At 50.9% G+C, this 23,455-nt stretch overlaps 1 protein-coding gene across 1 annotated transcript; it reads left to right on the forward strand.

The window, feature by feature from the left end:
- The first annotated feature begins 5,388 nt into the window (after nt 1–5,388).
- Nucleotides 5,389–22,697, forward strand: LOC122173323 (RING finger protein 112-like). Its single transcript, XM_065556909.1, has 9 exons — nt 5,389–6,293; nt 6,624–6,710; nt 6,830–6,953; nt 12,880–13,010; nt 13,234–13,287; nt 13,722–13,814; nt 13,940–14,152; nt 21,979–22,068; nt 22,258–22,697. The coding sequence occupies exons 1-9, from the start codon at nt 6,195–6,197 to the stop codon at nt 22,645–22,647; spliced, it is 1,281 nt and encodes a 426-aa protein (XP_065412981.1). The 5' UTR covers nt 5,389–6,194; the 3' UTR covers nt 22,648–22,697.
- Nucleotides 22,698–23,455: the final 758 nt, after the last annotated feature.

Genomic DNA, 23,455 nt, shown 5'->3' on the forward strand with positions numbered 1-23,455 from the left:
TTAGGGCGGGAGTTGAGGTGCAGGGGGCTCAGGGCAGGGAGAGGTGAGGTAGGGGGTTGGGGTGCAGTAGGGGGCTCTGGGCAGAGGGCTGGGGTACAGGGTGGAGGAGGGAGTGTGGTGTGTGGCAGAGGGTTGGGGTTCAGACAGGGGGCTCAGGGCAGGGGGTGGGGGATGCAGAAGGGGACTCAGGATAGGAAGTTGGGGTGCAGGAAGGATGTAGGATGTGGCAGGAGGTTGAGGGCAGGGAGTTGGGGTGCAGCAGGGGGTTGAGGTGCAGGCAGGGGGCTCAGGGCAGGGAGTTGGAGGGGTGAGGTAGGGGGTTGGGGTGCAGTAGGGGGCTCTAGGCAGCGGGTTGGGGTGCAGGGGGCAGGAGAGAGTGCGAGGTGTGGCAGAGGGTTGGGGTGCAGGCAGGGGGCTCACAGCAGGGGGTTGGGGTGCAGGATGGCATTGGCCTATGGCCTGGAGCCGCTTACCTAGAGAAATAGCCCCGCAGGCCGTGTGTTGGAGACCCCTGGCCTAGACAGAGCACTCAGGTATTTCCATCAGCCTGCTCAATGGCAAATGCAGCCACCCAAAGAAGTGAAGAAGAATGGAAGTGAAAGAGTAAAGCTGGACCATCCGCTGAGCTGCTGCACTCAAGTGAGCAGAGCCGGGAGAGAAGAGGGAGAACTCGAAGGTGGCTGGCGGCAGTAGGGAGGAGAAGCAGTTTGGGAGCCAGGAGAGGAGAAATAAATAGTTAATGACAAATGCTGCCGGCTTTCTCTTGTGTGGTGAAGGGTTGAAAAGGGGTCTCTTTACTATCAGGCTAAACTTTAAAATAGCTGTGTATGACGGGGGGAGGGGGTCTATAAAGGTAAGAGGTCACTCTAGGGGCTTGAAGTCCCAGATTCTGGGGCTATTGCAACTCCCTCAGGTGGTAGCAGGAGTGAGCGCTTGTCCTCCTTTTCTGGACTAGCCACCAGATAAAGGACACGATACATGTGGCCAAGGAGAAAGAGAGGCAGTGTTGCCTGTTAACATGGCTCTTGTGGGGGAGCACAGCAGGTTACTTTGGACTAGGTAGGAGCCACATGTCTCCAAACCTGCACCTCCCGAGGCTCCAGAGACTTCGCTCCAGATCCCAGAGCGTCCTCAGAGTCCTACAGCGCCAGATGGAATCTGGCCTCTCCCCCCACCTCAGCAGTCCAGAAAAAGTTATTTGTAGTCATGTTCTGTGTCCTCTCCTGCCACACTCCCCTGTTGGTGACTAATGTAGTCACAGAGTCCAGGCTCGAATATTAGGAAACACTATTTTACTAGGAGGGTGGTGAAGCACTGGAATGGGTTCCCTAGGGAGGGGGTGGAATCTCCATCCTTAGAGCTTTTTAAGGTCAGGACTAAATGACCTCCTGAGGTCTCTTCCAACCCTGATATTCTATGATGTCTCTGTCCCTCTTTTATACTCTCTTTCAGTTGATAGAAAGAGCGTTGCTGTGTCATGGGGGTCAGGCAAGCCCATTGGTCAGGCAGTACCCCACTGACTAAGTGCCCTCTCCAAGGAGTCTCTCAGAGAGTGGTTTCTTCCTGATGGGCCATCAACACCTTTCTGGCCCTCCTTTGTTTCTACTGTAAAGCTGACTGTGGCGTCTCCCAACCTCACAACATATTTCAGAAACGCACAGAGAGCATAACTTCCCATACAATGACAGCACATCCCATCCAACAGGTTATTAATGTTCAACAGATCCAGACATTTTACATACCACCTCACAAGGCATGCATAATACAAAACATCTCATAATCATATCACAGTGGTGAATACTGTGTGCTACTGAGGGATACAGGGTTCCAGAGTGTCAGTGTATCATGGCTAATGGCAGTAAAAGCCCAAAGGAGATGCTCCCCTGGAACAGCCTTTGGTGACAGCAAGGTCCCCACTGAGAACTTCAGTGCGACTCTGCAGCTGTTACCCACCTGTCCCACCCCAGCATCAGCTGCAACTCAGTGCTTTTTGAGGGGCTTCATGCTGGCTGCATGCCTAGACAGTGGATAAAATCTGCTAAATCTTTTCTTTCCCAGAAAGAGCCATTCCCATGTTTCTTTCGATTTCCACCCGCGTCAGACAGGAAACAAACCCAATGCAGAGTGGAGGGTGTCACGGCCGTGATGCACTCTGAGAAAACCCAACAGCATTCACAGCTGGCTGTGTAACTTTTCATTGTCTGATCACTGCCTTCCTGCCTCCCAGCCTGAGATCCAAAGTGAAGATGTGGGGTGTTGAGAAGTGGCTTGCCATTGGTAGGGTTCAGAGTTAGCACCACATTGAGATGGACTGAGGCCAGCTCGCCCCCCCTCTGATAGCTGTTGTGTGAGGCCCACTACAGACTCAGGCAGAAGTTAGTTTGTTCTGGAACAGCCTTCTAAGAGGAGAAATGAGGGCACGCGGCACAGGTCACTTGCAGGTTTAAACTAGTGTCAATGGTGGATTCTCTGTAACTTGAAGTCCTTAAACCACGACTGGAGGACTTCAGTAACTCAGCCAGAGGTTCGGGCTCTATTACAGCAGTGGGTGGTGAGGTTCTGTGGCCTTCAATGTACAGGAGGTCAGACTAGATGACCTTCTGACCTTAATGTCTATGAGGGTACATCTACACTACAGGGGGGAGTCGATTTAAGATACGCAAATTCAGCTACAGAAATAGCGTAGCTGAATTCGACGTATCGCAGCCGACTTACCCCGTTGTGAGGACGGCGGCAAAATCGACTTCTGCGGCTTTCCGTCGGCGTTGCTTACTACCACCTCCGCTGGTGGAGTAAGAGCGCCGATTCGGGGATCGATTGTCGCGTCCCATCGGGACGCGATAAATCGATCCCCGAGAGGTCGATTTCTACCCGCCGATTCAGGCGGGTAGTGTAGACCTAGCCTAAGTCTTACTGAGTGGTTCACCCTTAATCTAAAGAACCAAAACCTGGGAAATACCAGACAGGAGACCATCAAACAGGAGTAAAAAGCAGTAAAAAGCCTCAGCAAAGAGCTCCAGGATACGTAGCAGGGCTCATGTGGCAGTGAGTTCCAAAGACAAAAGGACCCATTCATAAGATCACGTTATCTGAAGAAGCCACCCCAGAGACAGCTGCATCTCAGTGCTGGGCGAGCCATCCCCATGTAGTGTTGCTGTGCTGCTTTTCCTCAGCTGTTCCACCCCAGAGGTGACTGCATCTCAGCCCCAGGTGACCATTACCCAGCGGTGGAAAGAGTTCAATATTTGCTAAGGGTTTTTGTTTTCAGTTCTAAGAAATGCCTCATTTCTGAGAAGAGGCAGTTGGGATGTCATTTCTGGACGGAGAGGCAGTGGTCACATCCAGAAATTCACTAGGGGGGTGTATCTCTGGCCAAGCTGTCCGGCCCCCCAAGTTGATCACAGTTCCTGGCACTTTCAGTGCCTTTTAAAGCACGTGCACTTCCAGACCCTGCTGCTCCAAAGAGCCCGTGGGGGGATCTGGGGAATGAAGATTCTCTGCACCCTCCAGTCTCTGTCACTTGCTTTTCCAGCCTGGCCCCATCTCTCCGGGCCTCTCTGTGCTCCCCTCCCACACGCACTCTGCCTCCCACCCCCTCGCACTACAATGTGAGAGCAGGGCCGCCCCACCCACCTTCAAACTCCCACCAGCTGGGCTGCTGGAAGAATAAGACACACGGAGTTACGGTTTTGTTTCTCAGACAAAATTTTGCCTGCACGGAGAGAAGCGGAGATTTGGCCAGCTAAGAGCAAGAGGCGGAGGGCGTGTGGAGGGTGTTTGCCCCAATCTAGCCCATCCCCCCACAAGGAGCAGGATTGTCCCCCCCACTCTATCCCCCTCCCCCCTCCCGCACCAAGGGGCAGGATCGTCCCCTGTGCTCTATTCCCCCAGGTTGCAGGATTGTCCCTCGCAGTCTATTCCCCACCCATGGGGCAGGATCGTCCCTGCTTGTTCCCCATGTTTCACCCTCCCTAATTGTGCTAGGGCATTGCCAAGTCACATGATAAGTCCTGGCTCTCTGTGGAGCGGAAATTCCCAGCAGCTGGGGGTGGGGGTGTGGGACAGGGTCAGTTCGGACCTTGCCCTCTGTCCAGCAGAAAGATAGGCTCAGACAGCGGCTAATCTACCCCCAACGCTGGGTCTGGCTCATGGCGTGATTTGAAACACTGTCAAACTCTGACCAGTTCAACAAGCTAAAACCCGGGCAAACCCTTGGGCCTTTGGAATCCCCCAGAACAGTGGCTTGTCTTGCGTTAGCCGCGATCGGGACATTTACAGGCACAAGCTAATCTATGGAAGGAGAGCCGGCCCCTCAGATGTTCACACCCCCCCTCACACACACACAAAAACGAGGGGTTCTATATATTTGCTTGCCGGTCTTTGGAGCCGCTTTTCCAGCCCTTGCCACTGGAGGGAGAAGCTGGAAAAGGGGCTCCAAAGACCAGCAAGCAAATATATAGAACCCCTCTTTTTTAGGGGGCTGGCTCTTTCCGTGGGTTAGTTTGTGCCTGTGATGCGCACTGTTTTGCCTTATCACAGCGCAGCAATCCCATGCCTCCAGCAGCTGGGGATTGCAGGAAAACCCCAACTGCCCTGTGAATCTGCCAACTTTTTGGTGGATGAAATCCTGATAGATTTCATCCAAAGAGGGAGGGAAACAAAATTCCCATCTTCTATCTTGATGGGGGTGGGAGGGGGTGTCCACTTAGGATGAAAAAACGAATTGGGCTGGCCCTGGTGCTTGCTCAGGAGACATCACTGATGGTAGGACAGATAGAGCCGGTCCCCTTTGGAGCCCATCGATGGCTGGGAGGGATCCCAGGGTGGGAAACTGGGGAGTCTCCAGCAGAAAAAGAGGAGACTTTGGTGATCCAGGACCAGAGTCCAGTGTTAGGGGAGTGGGGTTGGGCCAGGGCATGTTCTTTCCCTTTTCTGTGCCTCAGTTTCCCCCACCCAATGCCCAGGGCTCTGTGGGGGTGAGAGGGTGAATTTGCTCTCACGCCAGCTGGAGGAAAGTTCGGCCAGTCAGCACCCAGCTCACTGTATGATGGGAAGGAAGCTATTTCCTTGTTAGGCCCTGAGCGTGGCCTTTCCTAAGGCCGAGCTCGGTGCCTCCCGGACTCGGGCTCCAGGAGCCCCTGTGTCTCCCCAGCTGCCCTCGGCAGCGAGTCTGACTGAGATCAAACTCCTCTCAGAGGCTTGTGCCTCTGCCGGGCGTGGCACTGCCAGTGATTAACCCGTGGCACATGGTGTCTGCCAGGCCGTAGGCAGCAGAGAAAAGTCCAGTGTCACCAACAGCCCCAGCGCTAGGGTAGGCTGGGCACAAGCCAACAACACGTGCTGTGATACAGCCAAAGAGCGTGGGCCATGCTCCCAGCCCGGTGGGGGGTGGAGGGGTGGGTGTCTCTCCAGGGACGCAGAGATGCTGACAGAGTGTAGGGGGCCATGGGGGATAATCAGCTGGATGTGAGCCCCCGTGTGACAGTGTGGCCAAAGGCGCTAAGGATGCCCAAACAGGGGAATCGCGCGTAGGAGCAGAGAGGTCAGTTTACCTCTGGATTTTGCGCTGGTGCGGCCGCTGCTGGGGTCCTGTGTCCAGTTCCGGAGCAGTCCAAGAAGGATGTGAATATATTGGAGAGGGGGCAGAAGGGGGCCAAGCGAATGGTTAAAGGATTACAAAACGTGGCCTGGAGTGATAGACCCCAGGAGCTCAAGCTGTTTAGCTTTGCAAAGAGAAGCTCCCACCTCCCGGGGTGACTTGACTCCAGTCTAGAAGCACCTACACGGGGATCAAATATTTAATAATGGGCTCTTCAGGCTAGCAGAGAAAGCTCTAACGTGACCACATGGCTGGAAGTTGAAGCTGGACACATTCAGCCTGGAAAGAAGATATCCGTGTTTACCAGGGAGGGGAATTAACCATGGGAACAATGTACCAAGGAGTGTGGTGGATTCTCCCTCGAGGTGGGATGTGTTTCTAAGAGATCTGCTCTCGTTCAAACAGGAATTAACTGGGGGCAGTTCTCTGGCCTGTTATCCAGGAGCTCAGCCTTGGTCCCTCCTGGCCTGGGAATCTACCAATCTCCGCCATGACTTCTTGGAATCCGTCTACTCTCTCTGGTGCTGCCCGGTGGACAGGGACACAAAGTGGGCAGGTAAACTGAGTCACACAGCTTGTTCACAGAAATAGTCCCATGTTCTCTCTCTCTCTCTCTCTCTCTTTTTCTGCATCTCAGATGTTCATTCAGGTTGCGAAGGAGGTTGGAGGGACCTGCAATCTGGCCCCAATCCAGGTGGGTCCTTGTTTCCCATCACCCCCCATATGAGGATATAATGCTTGTTCCACCCCAAACCAGTCCTGTTATCCCACCTGATTCTTACTATTCCTATTTACTGTCTCTATTGCCAGAGCACCTCAGAGCCCCCGTCCTAGACCCAGACCCCATTGTGCCAGATGCTGGACAAACCCCAAAGAAACAGCCAGTCCATTGTTCTCCCTCCACGCCCACGTCATGCCAAGGGTCTCAGTGTCCGTGGCTGGGTTGGACAACAGCCTCCAGCTCTGGTCTCCTCTCTGTGCCCCCAGCCCCAGTGTGACCCTTCTTCTGTGCTCTCTGTTGCAGTGCCTGGACCTGTTGGTGCGAGATTGGCAGCTCTCTGGAGCCTACGGCGCGGACGCGGGGCAGGAGTATCTTGGAGAAATCACACAGGTAATGATCAGATACCACGCGTGTTCATGGAAACAGCACACTTTGAGGCGGAGCTGAACGTTTCCACAGCGGGTCTGATTCCCTGCTGACGGCCACAAATGTTGCTTTGACTCCCGCAGGACCTGGAGGTCTCTGCTGAGCAGCCCCTGGTGTTGGAAGCCCTGAGGGCGAGCGGCACCCGGTGCTACCTATTGCCCCACCCTGGCACTCAGTTCACCAGGAGCAGGGCAGGGACGCCAGATGGTAAGAGACCCTCATAGATTCATAGATTCATAGATTCTAGGACTGGAAGGGACCTCGAGAGGTCATCGAGTCCAGTCCCCTGCCCGCATGGCAGGATCAAATACCGTCTAGACCATCCCTGATAGACATTTATCTAACCTACTCTTAAATATCTCCAGAGATGGAGATTCCGCAACCTCCCTAGGCAATTTATTCCAGTGTTTAACCACCCTGATAGTTAGGAACTTTTTCCTAATGTCCAACCTAGACCTCCCTTGCTGCAGTTTAAACCCATTGCTTCTGGTTCTATCCTTAGAGGCTAAGGTGAACAAGTTTTCTCCCTCCTCCTTATGACACCCTTTTAAATACCTGAAAACTGCTATCATGTCCCCTCTCAGTCTTCTCTTTTCCAAACTAAACAAACCCAATTCTTTCAGCCTTCCTTCATAGGTCATGTTCTCAAGACCTTTAATCATTCTTGTTGCTCTTCTCTGGACCCGCTCCAATTTCTCCACATCTTTTTTAAAATGCGGTGCCCAGAACTGGACACAATACTCCAGCTGAGGCCTAACCAGAGCAGAGTAGAGCGGAAGAATGACTTCTCGTGTCTTGCTCACAACACACCTGTTAATACATCCCAGAATCATGTTTGCTTTTTTTGCAACAGCATCACACTGTTGACTCATATTTAGCTTGTGGTCCACTATAACCCCTAGATCCCTTTCTGCCGTACTCCTTCCTAGACAGTCTCTTCCCATTCTGTATGTGTGAAACTGATTTTTCCTTCCTAAGTGGAGCACTTTGCATTTGTCTTTGTTAAACTTCATCCTGTTTACCTCAGACCATTTCTCCAATTTGTCCAGATCATTTTGAATTATGACCCTGTTCTCCAAAGCAGTTGCAATCCCTCCCAGTTTGGTATCATCCGCAAACTTAATAAGCGTACTTTCTATGCCAATATCTAAGTCGTTAATGAAGATATTGAACAGCGCCGGTCCCAAAACAGACCCCTGCGGTACCCCACTCGTTATGCCTTTCCAGCAGGATTGGGAACCATTAATAACAACTCTCTGAGTACGGTTATCCAGCCAGTTATGCACCCACCTTATAGTAGCCCCATCTAAATTGTATTTGCCTAGTTTATCGATAAGAATATCATGCGAGACCGTATCAAATGCCTTACTAAAGTCTAGGTATACCACATCCACAGCTTCTCCCTTATCCACAAGGCTCGTTATCCTATCAAAGAAAGCTATCAGATTGGTTTGACATGATTTGTTCTTCACAAGTCCATGCTGGCTGTTCCCTATCACCTTACCACCTTCCAAGTGTTTGCAGATGATTTCCTTAATTACTTGCTCCATTATCTTCCCTGGCACAGAAGTTAAACTAACTGGTCTGTAGTTTCCTGGGTTGTTTTTATTTCCCTTTTTATAGATGGGCACTATATTTGCCCTTTTCCAGTCTTCTGGAATCTCTCCCGTCTCCCATGATTTTCCAAAGATAATAGCTAGAGGCTCAGATACCTCCTCTATTAGCTCCTTGAGTATTCTAGGATGCATTTCATCAGGCTCTGGTGACTTGCAGGCATCTAACTTTTCTAAGTGATTTTTAACTTGTTCTTTTTTTATTTTATCTGCTAAACCTACCCCCTTCCCATTAGCATTCACTATGTTAGGCATTCCTTCAGACTTCTCGGTGAAGACCGAAACAAAGAAGTCATTAAGCATCTCCGCCATTTCCAAGTTTCCTGTTACTGTTTCTCCCTCTTCACTAAGCAGTGGGCCTACCCTGTCTTTGGTCTTCCTCTTGCTTCTAATGTATTGATAAAAAGTCTTCTTGTTTCCCTTTATTCCCGTAGCTAGTTTGAGCTCATTTTGTGCCTTTGCCTTTCTAATCTTGCCCCTGCATTCCTGTGTTGTTTGCCTATATTCATCCTTTGTAATCTGTCCCAGTTTCCATTTTTTATATGACTCCTTTTTATTTTTTAGATCATGCAAGATCTCATGGTTAAGCCAAGGTGGTCTTTTGCCACATTTTCTATCTTTCCTAACCAGCGGAATAGCTTGCTTTTGGGCTCTTAATAGTGTCCCTTTGAAAAACTGCCAACTCTCCTCAGTTGTTTTTCCCCTCAGTCTTGATTTCCATGGGACCTTACCCATCAGCTCTCTGAGCTTACCAAAATCTGCCTTCCTGAAATCCATTGTCTCTATTTTGCTGTTCTCCCTTCTACCCTTCCTTAGAATTGCAAACTCTATGATTTCATGATCACTTTCACCCAGGCTGCCTTCTACTTTCAAATTCTCAACGAGTTCCTCCCTATTTGTTAAAATCAAGTCTAGAACAGCTTCCCCCCTAGTAGCTTTTTCAACCTTCTGAAATAAAAAGTTGTCTCCAATGCAGTCCAAGAATTTGTTGGATAGTCTGTGCCCCGCTGTGTTATTTTCCCAACATATATCCGGATAGTTGAAGTCCCCCATCACCACCAAATCTTGGGCTTTGGATGATTTTGTTAGTTGCTTAAAAAAAGCCTCATCCACCTCTTCCACCTGGTTAGGTGGCCTGTAGTAGACTCCTAGCATGACATCTCCCTTGGTTTTTACCCCTTTTAGCCTAACCCAGAGACTCTCAACACTTCCGTCTCCTATGTCCATCTCTACCTCAGTCCAAGTGTGTACATTTTTAATATATAAGGCAACACCTCCTCCCTTTTCCCCCTGTCTATCCTTCTTGAGCAAGCTGTACCCATCCACACCAACATTCCAATCATGTGTATTATCCCACCAAGTTTCAGTGATGCCCACAATGTCATAGTTGTATTTATTTATTAGCACTTCCAGTTCTTCCTGCTTATTGCCCATACTTCTCGCATTTGTATATAGGCATCTAAGATACTGGTTTGATCTTTCCTCCCAGTTTTGTCCTGACCCTCCTTTCTCTCTGACAATATAGCCCACACTCCCTCTCGTTTCCGACCCATCTCCCCGGTCTCCATGTTCCCCACTTACCTGTGGGCTTTGCTCACCTGTCCCCGTCGAACCTAGTTTAAAGCCCTCCTCACTAGGTTAGCCAGTCTGTGTCCAAATAGGGTCTTTCCTCTCCTCGAAAGGTGAACGCCATCTCTGCCTAGCAGTCCTTCCTCGAATAGCATCCCGTGGTCTAGGAAGCCAAAGCCCTCCTGGCGACACCATCTTCGCAGCCAGGCATTCACCTCCATGATGCATCTGTCTCTGCCCGGGCCCCTACCTTTGACAGGAAGAATTGAAGAGAATACCACCTGCGCTCCAAACTCCTTCACCCGTACTCCCAGAGCCCTGTAGTCACTCTTGATCCGCTCAGTGTCACACCGCGCAGTATCATTTGTGCCCACATGGATGAGTAGCATGGGATAGTAGTCAGAGGGCTGGATAATCCTCGACAATGCCTCCATAACGTCTCGGATACGGGCTCCCGGCAGGCAGCATACCTCCCGAGATGAAATGTCAGGGCGACAGATGGGCGCCTCCGTCCCCCTCAGCAGAGAGTCTCCGACCACCACTACCCTACGTTTCCTATTCGCAGTGGTGGCAGCAGACCTCCCAGCCTTAGGGGTACGAGGCTTCTCCTCCTTTACTGTAGGGAGTGATTCCTTCTTTCCTGTATCAAGAAGAGCATAACGGTTACCTATTACCACGGCAGGAGGGTTCGGAGCAGGGGTGGAGCACTGCCTGCTGCCAGAAGTAACCAGCTGCCAGTGTCCACCCTGAGCCATCTCCTCCTCCACCAGTGGTGTATCAGCAGTCCTGTGTACTGGGACAGCTACCTCAGCTGTCTCCACATGGACACTGTCGAGGAATTGCTCGTGGATTCGGATGCTCCTCAACCTAGCCACCTCCTCCTGTAGCTCTCCCACCTGCTGCCTGAGAGATTCCACCAGCAGGCACCTCTCACATTGGATGGTCCCCCCAGCCTGGATATCAGTAAGTGGAAATTGCAAGTTACAGTCTCTGCAAAACCACACCAGGATCTGGGTAGAAGCATCCATGCTCAGGTGCTCTGTCTGGCTACAGGCACAGGTGGAGGAGACAGAAGCAGTGCTGGCACAGGTGTTGCGGGTCTTCCTAACCATCGTAAGCCTCCCTCTGTCACACTCCTGTCTGCAGCCCCCTGTCCGCTGAAAGGGTTGTTTAAGCAAGAAGTTTTGAATGTAGTTGGTTTATAAGTATTAAGGGGAATAAAGGGAAAACAGATAGAACCGGCAAGGGACCCACGCCCCCTTCCTGCTCCCTTCCAAACTCCCTTGCGAAACTCCCTGTTAGCAGCCCCTGTTCGCAAAAGCTCATCTTCTCCCCTGTGATGTTATTGACATAAACTGGGACCGTATAGATCTTTGTTGCAACCAAGGTCCTGTAGTGGCACCCAAATCTTGTATAAAGGGGGTCAAATGGGGTGTCTAGGACAAGGTTATGGTTTACTGGTTATGATTATGCTGTCTATATGTGTGTATCAGTTTTGTAGTCGAAGTTATGAATATTGGCTCTATACTGTCTGTATGGCAAACTTATGCTATGCTTCTGGGTGACATCCCAGACAAGCTGAGATTAGCTCTGCCTAGCCTGCTTGATGGCCCATTAAGGACCATCAGCTATACAATGGACCCATTGAGAGAAGGCAGATACGCCTTGTAACTCAGCGAAGTATGCAGGGACTGGCCCATGTGACTCCAGACTCCATTTTGCTGTAATTTTCCACAGTAAGAACAAAGAGGTGTTCTTACACCTGGAAAAGACTATATAAGGCTGATGCCTCATCTCCATCTTGTCTTCAATCCTGCTTCATACCTCTGGAGGAACTTTGCTACAAACTGAAGCTCTGAACTGATCCCGGCTGGGGATGTATTCCAGAGACTTGATTTGAACCTGCAGTTTATTCCATCGCTGCTGCAAGCCTGAACCAAGAACTTTGCCATTACTGTATGTAATTGATTCCATTTAACCAATTCTAACTCTCATCTCTATCTTTTTCCTTTTATGAATAAACCTTTAGATTTTAGATTCTAAAGAATTGGCAGCAGCGTGATTTGTGGGTAAGATCTGATTTGTATATTGACCTGGGTCTGGGGCTTGGTCCTTTGGGATCAGGAGAACCTTTTTCTTTTACTGGAGTATTGGTTTTCATAACCATTTGTCCCCATAACGAGTGGCACTGGTGGTAATACTGGGAAACTGGAGTGTCTAAGGAGATTGCTTGTGAGACTTGCGGTTAGCCAGTGGGATGAGACTGAAGTCTTAGTCTGGCTGGTTTGGTTTGCCTTAGTGGTGGAAAAACCCCAGCCTTGGGCTGTAACTGCCCTGTTTTAGCAATTTGTCCTGAGTTGGTGCTCTCAGTTGGGTTCCGCCAGAACCGCATTGTCACATCCCCTCTCACCCCCTGCTCTGCTCCCCCAGTCCCCACCCCCTCCTGAACTGCCCCCACCCTCTTCCCTGCCCCCATCCCCACCCTCTCTCCTCTGCTGCCCCTTTCTTCCCCTCTTGCACTTCCCCCACCCCAAAATCCCAGTGCCCAGCTCACCCCCCTTGACTTAGAATTGACTCTACTGCCCACTGCACAGGGGCACTTGCTGGGTCACAGCATCTGTTTGGGAGGGGAGAGGGACATGGGCGGGGTCACTGCTGGGGTCCTGGTCTGCTAGAGGAACGCTGCTGGTGTCCCCCTTTTGGGTCTTCATGGGTCCCCTGGCACCACCCAGTGGAGACTGCTGTCTCCCCACTGCAGCCTCTCCTTGCCCCCTCATGCCTCTCCCCCATTTTCCCCCATCAGTGGGGTGGGGGGCATTAAGCAGCTGTTGCCCAGAGATGGAATCTCATTTCCTGTGGCAGAAACTAGCCCACCCAATCACATTTAACGTGTGTCCTACCCTGGACACCTGGATCCCTCCCGGATGCCTGGGTCCTTTTCCCCTCTGCAGACATGGACGAGGATTTCCGGCAGTACCTGTGTGATTATGTCACCAGTGTGGTGCACTCAGCAGGGACACACGTCCGGATGGAGCGAGCCGGGCAGGTGCCGACGGGGGCTCAGCTGGCTGCCAGGATCAAGGTGGGAGAGTGGGGGCTGTTAAAGTGGGGGGGGGCTGGATGGGAGACAGCAAAATGGGCCGCAAGGCGGGGACAGGGATTCAATACGGGGTGCCATTCTGCAGGGAGCGGGGCAGGGTGCTCAGTAGGGGGCGCTGGGCTGCAGGGAGCGGGAAGGGGCTCAGCGGGGGGAAAGGGCCTGAGCTGTCCCTGATCCCAGTTCTCCCGGGCGTTATTCCCTGCAGGGCGTCTCCCGATATCGGAAGACCCAACGCTACGACTTCTCCTCACCCATGAAGGTACCAGGTCACCCCTCCCTCCGCCTCTCTCTTTCCAGCCTGGATTTGGGGCGGGGGGGGGGGGGGGGGGGACTGGTTCCATTGACCCCAACCCCGGGTCCTCCTGACATTGGCCAATCACACTAGCCCAGAAGGGGGCACCACAACAGCTCCACCAAATGTCCTGATCGAGGACTCCTAGCACCCAAGCGATAAGGGGACCTGCAGGAAGCCCTGCCAGAGAACCAGCCCCTCCACTGGGGTCATGGCTGTGGGGTCGAGGTGCTGCCCTCTGGCTCTATTGAAATGTGGGGCGTTGGGGACCAGTTCTGAGGTGATCGCGAGGAGCAGGTCCTGTACAAATGTGGGGAAGGTGGTGACTGTGGGGGGGCTCCCAGTTCAGAGATGGGCCCATCCCATCTGCACCCCCAATCCCGTTCCCTCTCCCCAGACAGATGGCTGAGGCGTTTGCAGTGATGAGACAGGAGTTAAACAGGAGAGCAGTAGAAGCCACCAGGAGGGAATATGAGCAATTTGTGCAGGAGCTGGTGAGTGCAGAGGGGCTGCGGATTGGGAGTGAGGGGGCTGCGGGTGTGTGAGGAGGCGGCGCCCCCTGTGGCTGGGTAACGCTAGTGCTCGTCCCTAATGGCCGATCACTCCCCCATCCCGGCAGGACCGTGACCACCAGAGCATGAGCAGCTGCCTGAGGGTGAAGCCCGTGGAGATGCAGCGACGCCTGGAGGGGAAACGCCAGGAGCTGCTGGAGCGCTGCCGGGGGGAGCTGCGGGGCGAGGACCCCCAGAAACAGGCGGCCCTGGAGGAGCTGAAGAAGGAGCTGGACAAGCAGATGGCGGAGTTCCTGCCGCGATATGAACAGCGCTTTAAAGTGAAGAAGGCCGAGTGGTTGGGCCTGTACATTGGGCGGGGGGGGACGGGGTTCTGGCAGTGGTGGGTGCGTGTATCGGAGTAGGCATCAGGGCGGGTGCAGCTCTAGTGGGGCTGGAGGAAGCAGTGGCCATTGGGATTGGGGCCAGGGTCTTTGGCCAGGGTCTTTGGGGGGCTTGGGCACTGGCTGCGGGCCTGGTTTGGACAGAAGATGGCCCAGAACAAGACAGGCACCAACACCCCAGGTCAGGGGAATGAGCGGGAGAGGAGGGCAGGATGTTCAGATTAGGAGTCCCTGCTGCGGGGGGCAGATAGTGGGAAGGAACCATCACACCTCACTCGGGTAAAGGTTCTGTCCCAGCCCTCAGCACTGGGAACCGCTGTATGCAAGGGGATAGATAGATAGATAGATAGATAGATAGATAGATTAGATAGATGGGGCGTGTGGGGATAGATAGATAGATAGATTGGGTGGATGGGGATAGATAGATAGATAGTGTTGGAGAATAACAGAGTTCTCACTTTTTGTTTGGGTACAACAAGTCAGATACTTTATTTTCTCTAACAATTGCGTAGAGGGAGAGAGCTAAACAGGTCTCTCTAGTGGTAAACAGTTACAGCAAACCTTTTATACCTTTCATTACAGACAATAATAAGCAACAGCTGCATTTTGTTTATACATAGGCCATCTTGATATCTTATTTTTCTCACTTGTTTTGACTCTAGTCTACATACAATATTTTCTACACATTATCTACACAAGGTCGCAACAACTTCTCACACAGTTCTTTCCCACTCGCCTCACACAATCCTCGCGTCTACAAATCTCGCGTTATTAGGGTTACAATTAGCCTGATTCTTGCTAACAAACTGTCATGCATTGCAATCCCCTTCCTGTCACTTTTTCTCTGCTTCCACAACCCCCCCTTTTGTACTACTAGTACAACAAATATTTTTAAATTTTTATTTGCATTAAGTTTTGGAATTTAGATTTTACATTGGATGCTTTAATCTTAGGGGTTTTGATTGGATGTAATGATAATGCATGATGAGCATGGACATGAAAGGTATTATTATTATGTTTTCTACAATAATAATAACATACTTTTACACTAGCTAACAACAATACAAGCAATAACATTTTTATAGCGATAATATGATGGGGTTGTTGTACATTTTTAGTTATAAAACATAATATATTATATTTAGTACATAAGGTGGACATTTTATAAGCTGTATGAAAGACATACTTTTTAACTTGATATATATTTTGAAGCATGTGAATTTGCTTTTGTACTTTAGAGATTTTTTGAACCTTTGGTAACAGTGAAAGCAAATTTTGAAATTGATTTGGTATTAAACTAGTTTAATTAAAGGGTATTTGGAACTTAAGGGCTATTTGCAAAACTTTATTTGCAGGCCAGTAGATAATATGATTGCTGCAGTGGTAGTGAGATTAAAATGTATGTCGTGCAATGTGGTGCCATTAATATACACACAGCTATTATTAGCTTGGAAAAGTAAATGTTTTGTTAGGGTAGTTTTTTGTTTTTTATTTTTTTAGCAAACGTAATTATGAACAGTGACAACTTTTTTTGGCTTTAGTTTACGTATACTCTGAAGCTGTGGGGGTTTTAACGGCCAAATTGTCCATTGACTTTCTAACTTTATTTAAATGTCAGGTGTAATTTTAGGAGCACTGACTAAAAATTGATTAGGCATACCAGGCAGTTTAATTTTTTAGATGTTTTGGTGAATTACCCAATTCCACATGCATTTTTTTCATGGACCCGGCAGGATTCGGTATGTGGGAGCCCACACCCCCCTAGCCGGTTCATATGCTTGGAAGGAGCACTGAGAACGTCCGCACTTTCACCCAGAAAGTCTCCAAGTATGTTTTTATGGCCAGAGATTAGATGGTACTTCTGATGTGTCTGTAAGGGCAGTGGGCCAAGCCTGATGCTCAAGATCATTTTGAATGGCCATTAGCTGGTTATTTAGGAAATTCTGAATTTTTGAACTTGCTAGATTTTACTGCAATGCCTTTTTAGCCTTAGTGATATTTAATATATCACTTTTAGACTCCGCACCCGAGACTCGTGGAGTCTCTTTGTTGCTTTCTTTTACCAATAGACAAATTGCTCCCACTGCGTATTAGAGGCTTTTGGCGAAGCCAGGGTTTTTCTGAGATATGTAAGTTTATTTAAATTGAAGGTACCTTCTAGTGGGCATTGTTTAGATGGATTTGCACGCGTGTAAAGATTTCAATTCTCTAAATACCTGCAGGTTTTCGGACCATAATGTACGTACATGAAATAAGCTGGGGTACCCTTAGGGCCTGAGAGGGAATGCTTAGACTGTTCCCCACCCATTTTTTAATTACACACACAGGGAGGATGCCCTGTCCACGCTAGTGGCTCAGAAACTAAGGATCTCTCCCTACAGGATACTCACACAGGAGAGGCTAACGAGGATGGCCACGACCCTCCTACACCTCCCTTCAGCAAAGAGCGTCGGCTAGTCTCAGAGAGATGGCGCCGCTCATTCTCTTTGCATCCAGCAAGATGATCAGACTGTCAGTGGCTCACACAGAGAGGAAAGGAGAGGGAAGATGGGTTCACATGCTCCTAGACCCAGGTAGCTTCCTTGCCGGACGATGCCAGACCGAGTCAGCCCACCGTGGGTCAGATCTCCTAAAAGATCCTCTAGTTACCGGCCTTGCGTTAGAGTAGTTCTGGTCACGAGCCAAAAGACTTCGCAGAGTACTCTGGGCGTCTTCTGGTAACTCTCAATTCGCACTGGTGTGTACACACACACACACACACACACACACACACACACACACACACACACACACACGACCCGCTGCATTCTCCCCATTAACCAATTCCTTATCCATCTCTGGATTTTCAAATCGATCCCCATGTTTTTCAGTTTAACCAATAATTCCTCATGGGGTACAGTATCAAACGCTTTACTGAAATCCAGGTATATTAGGTCCACCGCATTTCCCTTATCTAATAAATCCGTTACCTTCTCAAAGAAGGAGATCAGATTCGTTTGGCACGATCTGCCCTTCGTAAAACCATGTTGTAAATTATCGCAATTGCCACTACCCTCCAGGTCCTCAACTAATTTCTCCTTCAAAATTTTCTCTAACACCTTGCACACTACAGATGTTAAACTGACAGGCCTGTAGTTACCCGGATCACTTTTTTTCCCTTTTTTGAAAATAGGAACCACATTAGCTATTCTCCAGTCTAACGGGACCACCCCCGAGTTTACAGATTCATTAAATATTATCGCTAACGGGCCTGCTATTTCCCGCGCCAATTCCTTCAATATTCTCGGATGAAGATCGTCCGGTCCTCCCGACTTAGCCCCATTAAGGCGTTCAAGTTTTGTTTCTACCTCGGATACGGTAATCCCCCATCCCGAACGCCCCTCTGTAATGGTGCTAGTATCCCTAATCCCTTCATTGGCCTCATTAAACACCGACGCAAAATTTTCATTGAGATATTGCGCCATGCCTAGATTGTCTTTGATCTCCTCTCCGGCAATAGTCTTCAGCGGTCCCACTTCTTCTTTCTTTGCTTTCTTCCTGTTTATGTGGCTGTAAAACCTCTTACTATTGCTTTTAATTCCCCTCGCTAGGTCCAATTCTACACGGCCTTTGGCCTTTCTCACTCTATCTCTACATTCTCTGACTTCGCTTTGGTACATTTCCTTACTGATCCCTCCCCTCTTCCACTCTTTGTACGCTTTCTGTTTTTTCCTAATCGCCCCTTTGAGTCGGTCGCTCATCCAGCTCGGTCTAAATCTCTTGCTTGGTAATCTTTTTCCCTTTTTGGGAATACAGGCCTCCGACAGCTCATGCATCTTTAACTTAAAGTAATCCCAGGCTTCTTCTGCCTTTAAATCCATTAATACGTTTGCCCAATCCACTTCCCTTACCAGTCCCCTTAATTTGTTAAAATTGGCCTTTTTAAAATTATAAACCCTAGTCTTTGACTTAATTCTGTTACTCCTTCCCTGTATTTTAAACCGAATTAGCTCATGATCACTGGAGCCCAAATTGTCCCCTACTACCACTTCCTCAACGAGGTCCTCACTACTTACCAGAATCAAATCTAAAATGGCCTCCCCCCTCGTCGGTTCAGCTACCACTTGATGGAGGAATTGATCATCAAGCACATCTAGGAACATCTGAGCCCTATTATTGCTACTAGCGTTTGTTCCCCAATCTATTTCTGGGAAATTAAAGTCCCCCATAATTACACAGTTTCTATTGCTTATTACTTCTCTAAGCACATTAAATAGTTCCTTATCCATATCCTGGGTCGATCCCGGCGGTCTATAGCACACTCCAAGCACTATCCCCGGAGAGGCTCTAGAAGTCCTATTACCCATTGTAAGTATTGCCCAGACGGACTCTGAGTTGTCTAATCCATCCACTATTATTTCTTTACAGTTTATTTCACTATTGACATACAATGCCACCCCCCCACCTTTACCTCTGTTCCGGTCTTTCCTAAACAGCACATACCCCTCCATACCTGTGTTCCAGTCGTGACTGTCATTCCACCACGTTTCCGTTATTCCTACGATATCTGGTTTCAGCTCTTGGACCAGGAGCTCCAATTCCTCCATTTTATTACCTAGGCTTCTGGCATTGGTGTATAGACACCCTAATGTATGTCGATTAGCCCGTCTCCCATTAGCAGCACTATATGTTGCGGGCCTCCTAGTATCCGTCCCTCCTGTCCTTCCTATGTCCAATCTCATCTCCACAGCTATCTCTCCTCTCATTTTACTCACCTTCTCCATACTGGAATCTGGCGTGGAGATTAACTGTGCATCTCCCAACCGTCTCCCCAAACTTGCTAGTTTAAAGCTCTTTTAATAAGATGAGCCAGCCTCCCTCCCAAAAGTCTATTTCCTTCCCTACTCAGGTGAAGCCCATCCCGCGAGAACAGGTGTCTGTCCCCGAAAGCCTCCCAGTGGCCATACATCCCAAAGCCCTCCTTATAGCACCACTCCCTTAGCCAACTATTTATTCTCACAATCCTATCAGCCCTTTGCTGCCCTTCCCTCGGAACGGGCAGAATCCCACTAAAGATAATCTGAGCCTCTATCTCCTTGAGCGTCTTCCCCAACCTGGCATAATCTCCCTTGATCCTCTCTAACGAGAATCTAGCCGTATCATTCGTTCCTACATGAAGGATTATCAGGGGGTTCTTACCTGCTCCTTGTAGGATCCTTTTCAATCGCAGGTCCACATCGCGTATCTTTGCGCCCGGTAGACAGCACACCCTTCTGTTCTCCGGGTCCGCCCTGGTCACAGGCCTATCTAATCTCCTCAGTAAAGAGTCTCCAATTACATACACCTGCCGTCGCCTGGCAACAGTGCGATCTAGTAATCTAGTCTCCGATCCCTCTAGTCCTGACCTGTGCCTATTCCTATCTTCCCTTATGCCTTCCTGAATCCTCACGGGGCCCAGAATTGGTGCTGTCTCCATCAAATCCTCCCCCCTCTCTCTTGGACTAGCAGCTCTTCTCTTCTTCCTCACCCTTCCACCTTCAGTCGCCACCTGCTGCCCCTCTACCTCGGTATCCAAACACTCGAACCTATTCCTGAGTTCTATTCCCCCCTCACTGGCCCTTCTTTTCCTTGGCCTGCTTCTCACAGTCACATGCTTCCACCTCCCATGTTCTCCCCCTTCCATTCCCCTCTCACCATCCTCTCCCTCTGCCTCTACCTCCACCATAGGGCATTCTCCTTCAGCCTCCCCTTGCCTGTCCTCCATCAGCTGCTCAAACCCCCGCCTAAACTCCACCAGGGTATCTACCTGCATCTGCAGCCCCTTAATCTTTTCCTCCAGTAACTCTATCAGGCGACACTTCATACACACATACCTGTGTTCCGGCTCCCCTGCTAGGACCATATACATACCACAGCTTCCACATGCAGCCATCTGCATTCTGTCTGCTGCTGCTGCTGCTTGGCTCATGGCTGCTGCAATCTCTGCCCACTGCACCTGTGGACTCAGAGCACATGCCACACCGCGCCCTCCTGCCTCCCCCCTTACCTCCCCCTGCACACTCCCTCTCAAACTCCCCTGTTAGCCGCCCTGTTTGCTGCCTCCGGTGCCGCTGCTCGCAGCTGTGCCGCTGCCTGGCTGGGAGGCCGCTTTTATGGGCCCCCTAATCAGCCAAGCCCCGCCCCCTACTCAGGGCTCAGCGTCCTTCCCAGCCCCCAGCCCCTGTCTTGGGATGCATTAGGCGAGGTATATCTAGTAGGGATAAGGAGGTCCTGCTTCCGTTGTACAAGGCGCTGGTGAGACCTCATTTGGAGTACTGTGTGCAGTTCTGGTCTCCCATGTTTAAAAAAGATGAACTCAAACTGGAACGGGTGCAGAGAAGGGCCACTAGGATGATCAGAGGAATGGAAAACCTGTCGTATGAAAGGAGACTAGAGGAGCTTGGGTTGTTTAGTCTGACCAAGCGAAGGCTGAGGGGGGATATGATTGCTATCTTTAAATATATTAGAGGGATTAATACAAGGGAGGGAGATGAATTATTCCAGCTTAGTACTAACGTGGATACGAGAACGAATGGATATAAACTGGCCGTGGGGAAGTTCAGGCTTGAAATTAGACGAAGGTTTCTGACCGTTAGAGGGGTGAAATATTGGAACGGCCTTCCGAGGGAAACGGTGGGGGCGAGGGACTTGTCTGGCTTTAAGATTAAGTTAGATAAGTTTATGGAGGGAATGGTTTAATGGTAAAACATAGTTGTCAAGGAAAACCAAGCAATGGTAGGTAAATAGCATAATGGCTAAAAGGGGTCAGGATGGAGACTCTTGCCTATATGCTCGGGGTCTTACTGATCGCCATATTTGGGGTCGGGAAGGAATTTTCCTCCAGGGCAGATTGGCTGAGCCTCTGGAGGTTTTTCGCCTTCCTCCGCAGCATGGGGCAGGGATCTCTAGCAGGAGGGTCTCTGCCGATTGAGGTCACTAATAACAGGATTGGGGACTTCAGCAGCAGAGTCCAGGGAAGGGGCGGGGATGGTTTTATGGCCTGCAGCGTGCAGGGGGTCAGACCAGATGATCATAATGGTCCCTTCTGACCTTAAAGTCTATGAGTCTATGAGTCTATGAGTCACACACACACACACACACACACACACACACACACACACACACACACACACACACACACACACACACACACACACACACACACACACACACACACACCAAGGCCTTTATTTCCAAATACCACGATGCATCTGTACCTTATGTCCAGACTCAATACACTATGAGGCGGTAAAAACCCCTCAGCACCGGTGCATACCTATGCATTTTTTATATGCATATGGGGGCGGCCAAACTAACAGGTCCCCAGAACCACATACAACTACCTTATTGGGGGCGGCAAAACAATTCCCCAGAACCGCTCTGCATCAGATCTTGCTGCACAGTCAATAAGTTCGGATGGTGTGAGCCCAACAGGGACAGACGGCTCCACAGACAGTCCTTCCTTGACACCCCAATAGAGATTTTAAAAGGTCTCTTACCTCTATTGTGGTGCCATGGGGTTCTAAGGGGAACGATCCGTAGCAGCTGCCGGTACCTCTGCGGGCGTTGCCATCCTGGACGAGCCCCCAAATTGTCGGAGAATAACAGAGTTCTCACTTTTTGTTTGGGTACAGCAAGTCAGGGTCCTGGAGGAATTAGGAGAAGGTGGTGAGTGGGGGAAGGGGGGCTCCCAGTTCAGAGGGGATCCCATCCCCACCCCTACCCTTTTCCCTCTCCCACCACAGATGGCGGAGATGGCAGAGATGAGAGAGAAGGCAAACAGAGGAGCAGTAGAAGCTGCCAGGAGGGAATATGGACTATTTGTGAAGCAGCTGGTGAGTGCAGAGGGGCTGCGGGTCGGGAGTGAGGGGCATCGACAGGACTGACGGGGGGCAGGGCTGGGCTAGCAGGGGGCTGTAGGTTGGAGTTGAGGTGGCTACAGGTGTGTGAGGCAGAAGTTCCCCCTGTGGTTGGGTAATGCTAGTTCCTGTCCCTCATGGACGATCTCATCCCCCTCCTGGCAGGACCGTGGCCACCAGAGCATGAGCAGCTGTCTGATAGTGAAGCCCCTGGAGATGAAGCGACGCCAGGAGGGGAAACGCCAGGAGCTGCTGAAACGCTGCCGAGGGGAGCTGCGGGGCGAGGACCCCCAGAAACAGGCGGCCCTAGAGGAGCTGAAGCAGGAGCTGGGCAAGCAGATGGACCAGTTCCTGTCGTCCTACGGGCAGCACTTTAAAGTGAAGAAGGCCGAGTGGTTGGGCCTGTACATTGGGCCATCGCCAGCTGCCAGCGCGTGCCGGACATGGGCTCGCCCCCATTGGCCCGTGCACCTGCCAATCAGCAAACGGCTCCGGCCCATTGGCTGCCCCTTCAGGAGGTGGGATGGGGGAAGCAAGGGATTCTGGGACTTGTAGTTTTATGTACCCAGTGGAGGAGAAGGGGGAGCTATGGTGCTTATGGGGGGGGGGTCTAGTGGTTGGACCAGAGCCCTGGGGTAGCAGGGGGTTCCGGGGGCTATTTAAAGTGCCGGGGCTCCAGCTACCTCTGCTGCCTCAGTCCTCTAAATAGCCACGAGAGCCCCACAGCTTCCCCAGGGCTCCGGCAGCTATTTAAAGGGCCAAGGTGGTAGAAGCAGGGGGGCCCCTGCCCTACCTACAGCCAGCCCCTGCTGCACCCCCTGCCCTGCCTCCAGCCCCGCACCCCCTGCCCCCACCAGCCCGTCTCCAGCCAGCCCCTGCCTGCAGCCAGCCCCGCACCCCCTGCCTGCAGCCAGCCCCTGCTGCACCCCCTGCCCGCACCAGCCCCGCACCCCCTGCCCTGCCTGCAGCCAGCCCCTGTCTCCAGCCAGCCCCGCACACCCTGCCTGCAGCCAGCCCCTGCTGCACCCCCTGCCCGCACCAGCCCTGCACCCCCTGTCTGCAGCCAGCCCCTGCTGCACTCCCTGCCCTGCCTCCAGCGCCGCACCCCCTGCCCTGCCCGCAGCCAGCCCCACACTCCTTGCCCTGCCTCCAGGCAGACCCTACCTCCAGTCAGCCCCTGCCCTGCCTCCAGCTAGCAATGTATGTAATATACAATTTTTATTTTATTTATATAGTTATGGAAAGTAAATAATACATGGAAGAAATAAAAGGGCGTTTTTTATGTTTTTTTTTTTTAGTCATCCCTGTCGGGGCCCCACCTAAAATGTTCAAATTGGGCCCCGCACTTCCTAAAGCCAGCCCT

This window comes from Chrysemys picta, chromosome 9 (genome assembly GCF_011386835.1).
Source record: "Chrysemys picta bellii isolate R12L10 chromosome 9, ASM1138683v2, whole genome shotgun sequence".
Lineage (NCBI taxonomy): Eukaryota > Metazoa > Chordata > Testudines > Emydidae > Chrysemys > Chrysemys picta.

Coding starts and splice junctions, on each gene's coding strand:
- LOC122173323 (XM_065556909.1), top strand. CDS start 6,195: ATGTTCTCTCTCTCTCTCTCTCTCTCTTTTTCTGCATCTCAGATGTTC. Junction 6,294..6,623: donor GCAATCTGGCCCCAATCCAG/GTGGGTCCTTGT, acceptor TCTCTGTTGCAG/TGCCTGGACCTGTTGGTGCG. Junction 6,711..6,829: donor ATCTTGGAGAAATCACACAG/GTAATGATCAGA, acceptor TGACTCCCGCAG/GACCTGGAGGTCTCTGCTGA.